Source organism: Andrographis paniculata, unplaced genomic scaffold, assembly GCF_009805555.1.
Source record: "Andrographis paniculata isolate CXL003 unplaced genomic scaffold, ASM980555v1 Contig44END, whole genome shotgun sequence".
NCBI lineage: Eukaryota > Viridiplantae > Streptophyta > Magnoliopsida > Lamiales > Acanthaceae > Andrographis > Andrographis paniculata.
Genome location: NW_026137578.1, coordinates 42,551 through 52,891, shown reverse-complemented (window position 1 = coordinate 52,891; position 10,341 = coordinate 42,551). Strand labels below are relative to the sequence as shown.

Below are 10,341 nucleotides of genomic sequence, written 5' to 3'. Positions count from 1 at the left end.
CACCCTCGAAACCCATTTCTTAGTTTGTATGGCCATTCCAATATCGCTGCTGGCAGACTTATATCTATATCTATCTATATATACCAAGGCTTCCCCTTGACGATATATACGTGAGGAAGTCATTTGTAGTGTCTTTTCTTTCTGTAAAACTCAGAATTGTTGATTTCTATCTTGCAGATCCCTTGAGTTGCGCTTTAATTCTCCGGCTCCTTAATTTGTCCATCTGAAGGTAATATATGGTTCCATGTTCTGGATGTGATCTCCATCTTTTTCTCTACTCTATCCTTTCTCTTTTCACAATCTCGACTTTTTCTTTCATGGAAAGTAAAACTAGGGTTTTGATATAAGAGTTGGTGGATTTTTAAATGATTTATTATGATTATTGTTTCATCGATTTGGGGTTTTTTCAAGGAAAGTGAACTTAAGGTTTTGATTTCTTGGTTGATCTACTTTATAAATGATTCTCTCATTAAAAAATTTAGAATCGATAAGATGAGCATCAGATCTAATTATAAGAAAACCACATCCCATTATTTTTATGATTTTTCTTACATTTTATTTTCTTTAAGTTTTTTTTGTTTTTGTTAAAATTAGATCTGATCTAAGCTGTGGTTTTTCTTTTTTGGAAAATTATATACTCAATCCTATAGGGATGTCTTGGTTGTGTTGAACGCAGCTTAGGAAGATCCAAAGCAAATTTACACCGGCTGCTCCTAGAATACAACTCGATCGAGGGCGATCAAATCAGGACCACGATGGAGCAGAAGGTGTATGTTCACAATGGAAAATGGTGCCATATCTATGATCAGGTATCAATGAAAAAAGCTTATATAAATAATGTTAATATATATATATATATATCGGTTCTTGGGTTATTAAATCTTGGGATTTGGAGTGGAGTGGAAGTTATTTTGAAACAATTTAAAGTGATTTTTGAATGTTCTTCTTTTCAGTAACATCTAGGTAAATCAAGTAAATCAAGGTTAAAAAAATCCAAAAACCAAAAAAGATGGCTTATAAACGTCATGAGGGCTCCATATCTCATCTGACAGAGAAGGAGTTATCACCGTCAATTCCCCGTTTTTTCCATGTACTGAATGATGCTCATGTCTTACATGCACTGGTACTCTCTCATTCATGTTGAATTTTTGGACTTCTTATTCTTAACCTTTGGAGAATGCTGCTTGTAATCACATTGTAATATGTAGTGTCTATTATTATGGGATGTAAACATAGTTTGGCGAACAATTATTGAACTTTAAGTAATTTACTACATTACACAACTATCCTCTCATCACCCCCACAAACTTGTTGGGTACTAAGTTTTATAGTTTTAGGATGTTTGTTTAGTAGCAAAATTGTTGATATGTGTAGATGAAATTCTTTTATAATTTCTGCAATTTTTATAAAGCATGCATCCTTGTAAAAAATTTAATATTTTTGCAGCGCTTGCCATCTTCATTTGCTCCAAAGGTGGAGCACTTGGTGGACCAAGAAATCCTCCTTGAGGATTTATGTGGGCAGATATGGCCTGTGACTCTATCATATGTTGACAATGCATTATCATTCGCATTGGGATGGGAAATATTTTATAGGGACCATGCTCTTGAGGGGGGATGTTCCTTGATATTTAACTATGTAGGAGAGAGGCACATGTCTGTTCAAATATATGATCCAAGTGGTTGCGAAAGAACTTGCTTCACCTATCCAGTGCGACAACTGAACAATCAGAACTGCTATAATGTTGGGGTTGAGGAGATTTCTGAAATGGGATCAGCTCCTCGAACTGCAGCCATGGGATGCCTCAAAGAAAGGGAGTCTCTATTTCCGATATCCATAATGGTGAGATAACTTCTACCTCCCTACTTATTTCCTCTAGTTTTCTAACGTTAACAATAGATTCAATGGTATTTTGTTTTCGTAAATTGTCCTATTTCTTACATTTGTTTAGTTGCTTTAGTGAATAGGCTAGTGTTTATTTTCGTTTGTTCTCATGAGTAGCAGTGGTTGGTCTCTAAAATATGAATGTGCAAACAATCTATTAAGAGTTTGGTCTTGAAACATGAATATTGTAGCTATTTGCGTGTATGTTATTTTCCTTAACAGTTATAATCTGAAAATTATACCTTATGAAGTTGCATATGGGGTTTATTTTATGCCATGGTATCAATCAAAGCCAATTTTATATTAATCTTATAATTTGTTAGATACTATAAATGAGAAACGATATGGAAAAGGAAAAGGGAAAGAGAAAGAGCCAATCATAGGAAGGAAACTGATCCCTGCTAGCCCAAAGATGCCTCCCCCTGGAATACTTTTTGCTTTAGTTGTTTCCCTTATATTTGATCTTTGAAAGAATTTTAAATTCTTGCATTTGTAATGAACGGAGTTGACATACTCTCTAGATATTTTTATTACTATGTGCTTTATGTCTTATTATCTTATTAGTTTTAACTACATTCGAGGAAAATAATATAAATTGCATGTCATATGGCTTTCAATATTTTTTAGTTTAATATTCCATCTCAATGGTTTAGGGTTTGGGAAGCCGATGGGAGGTATTGCCAAGGAGAAAATGGGTGCCTCCGGGCAAGTAATCCTAACGAAGGTAGAACTTGTGCATGTAAATCAAGAAATTTGTTTGGAAGAGGAAATGGATGCAACCCCATCTGCAAATGCTAGCCACTTATCAAAGGACCCTATTAGCCCACCGCCCGCCCGTATAGTGTTTGCTTTCTTTATTTCACTATTAATTACATCCAATCTTTTGAAACATTCTAAATTCTTGCATTTGTAACGCAATAGAGTTGACACATTCAGATAGGAGCTCTATGGATCTATTCAACTGTAAGTCTTTCCCCTCCCAACCACCTGGATTTTAATATCGGTTCTGTGCTTAAAAACATGGTGTTGTGTGCATTTTTTTCTTAGAAGATGTGAGAGATTTGTGTTTTATTTGATCAAATGTGTGCTTGTTTATATGGGTTATGAATTGCTGGAATTGATCTATTTTGCTTTTTTGGCCATTGGGTTATGTTGTAATTAAATTTGAGTCCTACTGGTATTGATGTGTTTTATTGTTTTTTATTTGTTGGAATTGAGCCATGCTGCTTCCCATTTGTTGGTTTTGTTGTGTATTATTTCTCATTTCTTGGATATTGTTGGATTTATTTGAAGGCATAAAGTAGTATGGCTGGATTAATTATATAATTTGAAGACATCCTAAATTGAAGTAAATTATCTATAAAATGAACACAACCCAATTTATTTATTTATTTATTCATTGTGAATTACATTGTTTGATCACCTAATCTATTTTTGATGGTACAATTCTTTGTCAATATTATTCTTTTTCTCCATTTTAAAAACTATTGTATTTTAATGAGACAAATATACTCCTACGATTAAAAAAAGGTGGGTGTAATAGTATTTATGTAAAATAATTATAAACATAAGAGTATGTTTAATACGGAGTGTTGTCTACAATTACTAAAAAAAAAGTTGTTACTTTATAATTCAACAATCAAAAATAAAAAGATATATATTTTTGTGAATAGACGGCGGGGGTGGAGTCTATAGATATGGCGTTCCTGCTACTTACGACTTAATGATCCTGTTTGAAAATAGGCCGCCATATATATATAATTTTTTAAATAGGCTTTCGATGCTGAATTTGCCACCCAATGTCAGCGTCACATCCGTGATACCTGTGGATTTTTTTTCCATTCAAAATCAGAATTTTAACTTTGGTTAAAATTAGATCAAATTGTAAGAAAATTTACAATTTATCAGTCAATACTTTTAGAAATTGCTTTACCAGTCAAAATTGTAAAAGAAAAAATTATGGAAAAAAAAAGAAAGCAAAATAGAAAAAAATACTGTGGTTTACTGAATTTGCTTAAAACTCTTGTAGTACTAAAATTCCAATTTACTTACTTATAATTTCAAAAATGTTGTAAAAACACCCCTCCAAGCAATCAACGCAGCCACCAACCGGAAATTCCAATGCCTTCATCTCCCTGGTCGGTGAGGAAGCTGGCAGCGTCTTTATAAGACCTAGATTTCATCAAACCGCCGGATATGTTATTGGCATCGAAGAAGGCTAGGGCACAAATTTTGGAGCATAAGAATAATTTAGAAATCGATAACAAGGTCAGGCATGTTTTTTTTATTACAATCCAATCAATTTCCTTGACTTCTACTTCTGGGTGAAGAAAATTGTTCGTAGTATTGAAAATGTAGTACAAACTTTTCCCTTGTGATTTTTCTATCAGATTGATTGGTTAAAATTGTTTGGTAGTGGTTGCATGAGAAATTTTGCTATAGTGTGTTCTAATTTGATCCAATTTTGCCATAGTTGTTTCTTGTCGTGTTTATGATATATGGAAATTCATTGTTGTTGATATTTAAAATAATGTTTGCGTTTCATTCTTTGTGTGTGGGAATGGATCTTCGGTAAATCAAATTTTCTGTAAGCATTATTAAATTAAACAAATGAGTTGAGGATTTGTGGAGTTTTCGAAAGTTGTAAAGGTGATTGGTTTCCAGTGGAGAATTTTTAGGGGGTGGAGGATTCCGACAGGAAGAGAAGAGAGGTGGGTGGAGAGCCTCGGGTCAGGAAGGAAGATAGATAGGGAAGGAAGAAGAAGATGGACGTGACGGCTGACATTTCATCCATGTCAACACCACATCAGCATGGGCGAGACATGGTGGCAAATCCGTACCGGAGGACTATTTCAATGAAAGTTTTTTTCTTGCAAGATAATTTTCAAATAAAATCCATTTAGAGTTGTAAAATGATAAGACATCAATGCAAAACTAAGAAAACTAATTTACCCACCATAAATTATTTTTAATCTTACATTTACTTATAATATTTTATAAATTGTCTTTACTAAAATAAAAATAAGATGATTACGGTGTAAATAAAGAAAAAATATTAATATTAGAATCTATCAAATTTAAAGTGATAGTAAATACAATAATAGAGGGCAAATTTTATAAATATTATATGAATGTATAAATATTGAAATAAATACAACATATTTTGTATTCATTAAATACATACTTAAATAATTAGATATATATAATACATGAGAAAGGGAGACAACAAAACAAGCACATCCAGCATAATTCATCTGAAAATTGAAGTCTCAAGAACAGTGTGTAGCGCTAAACAAGTCATTGGCTAATGAGCATATGGTTATTGATAAATGAAAAACTAAGAAAGAATTCAAATTAAATAATCAAATAAATCATATTGATTTCTAGGAATAGAAAAAACAGAGAAAACAAATAAGAATGTTGAAGTTATCTCACTGAATCGGAAACTTCATATGCCCCTTTTTTAAGGTAGGAGTGAGTAGGGTGGGGATCAAAGATTAATTTGCGTATGTGAGCGGACTTGTGAGTAAGAGAAGGATCCTCCTACGCCATAGTTGAATTTGAATACAGAAGAAAGGTTATGGAGGCCGTGCAGTTTCCTATCATGTTGGAAATTGGACAGAAGCCAATACAACACGTAGAAAGCCACTTTTTTTAGAAGTAAAAACCAAACGCCCCTCTCAAAAACTAATCCAAACGGAGCCTTAGACTATCTAATTTATTTAAATAAATTTCATAGCATCTTTTAGTTATATATAATCAAGTAGTAAGAGCATATGCAATGGCTTAGGTATAAATTTGTTTATATGAGAGCATATATATATATTGATATATTTTTTCATGCCCATTTATTTGTCTATAAAAGCATATTAAACAAATAAAGTTTAGATACATTTATTTAATAATTGCAAAGAGTTTGTTCACACCAAATGGGGCTACACCAGGATCAATGAATCCCGCTTTCCTTTCAATGATCGCCTCCTTTCTTTTACCATTTTATGCATCTCGTAAATTATAATGCGGACAAGAAACTAAATTTGATTAATACCATGACATAATAAACCACATATATAACTTCAAAACGAAGATGATTTGCACAAAGTTTGAGTCTGATGAGAAAATAAAAGGCACAAAAGAATGCTATAATATTTGTGTTTCAAGACCAAGTCTTGATAAAGTATTTGCACATTCACAATTTAGAAACCATTTAGTCATGACAACACACAATAATAGACATTAGGCAATTATGTATAGCAACAAAATAGATGTAAGAATGTGAAAAAATCAAAAAGAAAAGAAAAAGAAAAAAAAAAAGAAAAAAGAGACAATGCAGTGAAGATTGAAGACTCAAAACATATTGTGTTCTACTCTCTCTCCATCCCACATATTATGTAGCCATTGACGATTTTATTTTATTTTATTTCTCAATTTTTTAAGGTACTATATAATACTCCCTCAGTACTAGATAATTTGGGTCTATTAGAGTAGATACCGGAATTTAGTAAAATATAATCAATAAATAATTTAAAAAGTGTATTACTAAAAATCTTATTGTACAATAAAAATAATTATAGATTAAGATAGCTAGTTCAATTAAAATTAAGATAACTAGTTTGATTAATATTAAGGAAAATAGAAATGATGAAATTTAAAATGTCACTACCAGAAATTGTTTACTACCTTTCGGAAAATTGTTTCAGATTTTGAAATAGATCCGAGGTTAATTTTTTAAAGCCTCGGAATTCGCTTCAGAATGGGACCGGAGGAGTAAATCTCGTTGCCATTTTGGTGGTCTCGGAAAATAGTTTCGGGATTTTCGAGACCAAATCCGAAGAGGAAGTATGCAATTATTAAAAATTGTTTAACAAAATTAATTCAAATTTTTTCTCCCTCATCTGCTGCCACCGCCAGAGAAGGAGCGCCTGAAGAAGAAAAAAGAGAGGAAGAACAAGAAGCCAGCTTCGCCGCTGCTGCCGGAGAAGCTGGAGGAGGAGATCACGCCGTGCCCGCCGCCGTCGTTGCCGGAGAAGAAAGAGGAGAAGTAGAGATGCCAATGCTGTCACTGCCGGAGAAGGAGGAAGAGGAGGAGCAAAACCTGCCGCAAACGCTGTTGCACCGCCGCCATCGCCGTTGCCGCCGCCGCCGAAGAGAAGAAACAGCTGCCGGCGACCTTGTTAAGATTTGATTAAAAAATATTTGGATATATTTTATATTTATTATTTACTATATTTAGTTTAAGAAGGTGAAATTTGACTAATAATTATTCCATGTTTATTTGGAATGTAATCTCAATATATTTAGATGTTTCCCATTGAATAATTAAAAGGTCTTTGAAGTTTATCCAAAAGACTCTGCAGGGCCTCTCGTCTCTCCTCTGTTCTTCTCCATTGTCTACAACCTAGTTTGGTGACAATTTCTCTCTTGATTCGCAGCAGCATTTTGGTATCAGAGCATAGATATGGCAAACAACTCCGGATTGAGCATCTTGCAGCCGGAAATTCCAATTCTTTCGGGCGAAAATTATGAATTTTGAAGCATTAAGATTGAAAACGCTGTTCAAGTCCCATGATCTGTGGACTTTGTCGAGACCGGATACTTGGAGCAAGATCCTGATGAAGCGATATTGAGGGAGAATAGAAAAAATATTCCAAGGCGCTGTTCTTCATACAACAAGCAGTCCATGACTCAATCTTTTCGAAGATTTCATCAGCTTCAACATCAAACGAAGCATGAACACCTTGAAAATGGCATTTCAAGGATCTGCGAAGGTTCTTACCGTGAAGCTTCAAACTCTCAGACGTGATTTAGAAACTGCGCATATGAAGGAAGGAGAAACAGTGCAAGATTTTCTCACTAGAGTCTCTGGAGTCGTAAGCCAAATGAACTCCTACGGTGAAAGGTTAAAATTGTGGTTGCAAAAATTCTTGGAGTTTGACTCCAACTTTGATCATGTGGTTGCCGCTATTGAAGAGTCAAAGGATTTGATCACATATTCCTTTGATGAATTGATGGGTTCACTGCAATCCCATAAGCGAGGTTGAGCAGATCGGAGAAAAATACGAGAGAAAGCTTTTCATGTTAAAGGTGATTCATCGCAGCAGAAAATGACCGAAATATGCAGGCATTAGAGGACGTGGAAGAGATCGCTACCAGCGAGGAATGGTCGTGGAGAGGACGGGGAGATGCACACTTCAATGATCGGACCAATAATAAGCATGGTAACAATTTACAAGGCAATAGAAGTCATGTGCAATGCTATTATTGCAAAAGGTTTGGACATGTACAAGCTGATTGCTGGAAGCGAGAAAAACTGACTCGTTATGCAGAACAACGAGATGATGAACTCAATTTGTTTTTGACCAGCCGAGGTGATACAACCACTTCTAAGAACATATGGTTTGTGGATAGCGGTTGTTCTAATCACATGACAGGGATAAAGTCGTTGTTTAAGGAGATTGACGAAACTTACAAGTTACAAGTAAGGCTCGGAGAGCAGAGGCATCGTTGAAGTCAGGAATGATCGGGGTAATAAACAAATGCAAGTTGAGAGCAGAGGCATCGTTGAAGTCATGAATGATTTGAAGCTCCTTTATGATGTTTATTTTGTTTCTACGCTGACTCAAAATTTGTTGAGTGTTGGGCAACTCATTGATTGTGGATATGCCATTTTGTTCGACAATTCGTCATGCGTGATTAGACATAAAAATATTTGGTCAAGTGATTGTCAATATTCAGACGGCAACCAAATTATTTCCACTTGAAGTGTCGAAAGTTGATGAATGTGTACTTGGTGCCAAAGCAGCCTGCGAGTCTAAATTGTGGCATTTAAGGTATGGGCATTTAAATGTGAATGGTTTGAAATTGTTGAGTCAAAAGGATATGGTTTATGGCTTGCCTAAAATTGAATACTTGGAGTTATGTGAGGGCTGTGTTCTTGGCAAACAAGCAAAGAGATCTTTTCCGATAGGACTTTCTAGACGTGCATCTACTTGTCTTGAGCTTATACATGCAGATTTGGTAAGCCCGATGATAACAAAATCTCTCGGTGGGAGCAGATTCTTCTTGTTGCTAACCGATGATTAGAGTCGGATGAGCTGGGTTTATTTTCTACAAGCCAATTCAGAAACATTCGATATGTTCAAAAAATTCAAGGCTCTTGTGGAAAATCAATCCGGAAAATATGTAAAGGCGCTGCGTACAGACAGAGGTGGTGAGTTTGTATCTCACAAGTTTAATCATTTTGTGATGAGCATGGCATACAAAGAGAATTAACAGCCCCATACACTCCGGAGCAAAATGGTGTCGTCGAGCGCAAAAATAGAACAGTCGTGGAGATGGCAAGAAGCTTGCTGAATTCCAAAGGACTTCCAGATATGTTTTGGACTGAGGCAGTAGCGACAGCAGTGTATTTTCTTAATTTATCTCCTACAAAGGCTGTTTTGAACCGCACACCATATGAGGCTTGGAATCGAAGGACACCGAGAGTAAGCTTGATGAAAAATCAACAAAATGCATTTTTCTTGGCTATTGTTCACAATCCAAAGCCTATATATTGTACGATCCTATTGCGGGCAAAGTTATCATAAATAGAAATGTGGTTTTTGATGAAAAGCAAGCTGGAAGTGGGATAACAGCTCAGGGAACATTGCCGTTTGAGTTTTTGGTGAAAATGAGAGCATTGGAAGGGATATACAGCAGCTGCCTTCACCATATTCTTTAGGCTCGTCATCACCATCTTCACCTAGACTCATACCTGAAGGATCAAGAAGCAATTATGATGATGAAACTCCTCCACTCAGGTTTCGATCATTGGATGAAATATATGCAGATTCTTATTCTAAGTTTGTAGGTGATCCTATAACCATTCAAGAAGCAGTGAAGGGAGAAGAATGGCGTGCAGCGATGAAGGATGAAATAACCTCAATTCAAAAAAATAAGACTTGGGAATAGGTAGATCTTCCGGAAGGAAAAAAACCAATTGGAGTTAAATGGGTTTTTCGAACAAAATATGGAGCTGATGGAGCGACTTGTGGCCAAGGGGTATGCACAACATCAGGGAGTTGATTACGTCGACACTTTCTCTCCGGTTGCACGATTTGAGACAGTGAGAATCCTTCTTGAATTGGCTGCAAAATTAAATTGGCTGATATACCAATTTAGTGTGAAATTAGCTTTTCTAAATGGTGATTTAAAGGAGGAGGTTTATGTCACTCAGCCTGAAGGATTTATAATTGAAGGTAACGAGGAGGAGGTGTACAGCTGCACAAAGCCTTGTACGAGTTAAAACAAGCTCCGCGTGCATGGTATGAAAAGATAGATTCCTATCTTTGTGAAATGGATTTGAGCGAAGCAGGAATGAGCCCACATTATATGTGAAGAAGCAAGGTAAAAAATGATTTCTCATTCTTTGACTTTATGTTGAAGCAAATGAGAAACAATTCAAAAGGTTGATTGCAG

At 35.3% G+C, this 10,341-nt stretch overlaps 1 protein-coding gene across 1 annotated transcript; it reads left to right on the top strand.

Annotated features, from left to right (window-relative positions):
- Nucleotides 1-788: 788 nt before the first annotated feature.
- LOC127251322 (B3 domain-containing protein Os12g0592300-like) lies at nucleotides 789-7,069 on the top strand. Its single transcript, XM_051274983.1, has 5 exons — nucleotides 789-809; nucleotides 954-1,123; nucleotides 1,447-1,842; nucleotides 2,538-2,593; nucleotides 6,796-7,069. The coding sequence occupies exons 2-5, from the start codon at nucleotides 1,010-1,012 to the stop codon at nucleotides 7,067-7,069; spliced, it is 840 nt and encodes a 279-aa protein (XP_051130940.1). The 5' UTR covers nucleotides 789-809; nucleotides 954-1,009.
- The last annotated feature ends 3,272 nt before the right edge of the window (nucleotides 7,070-10,341 follow it).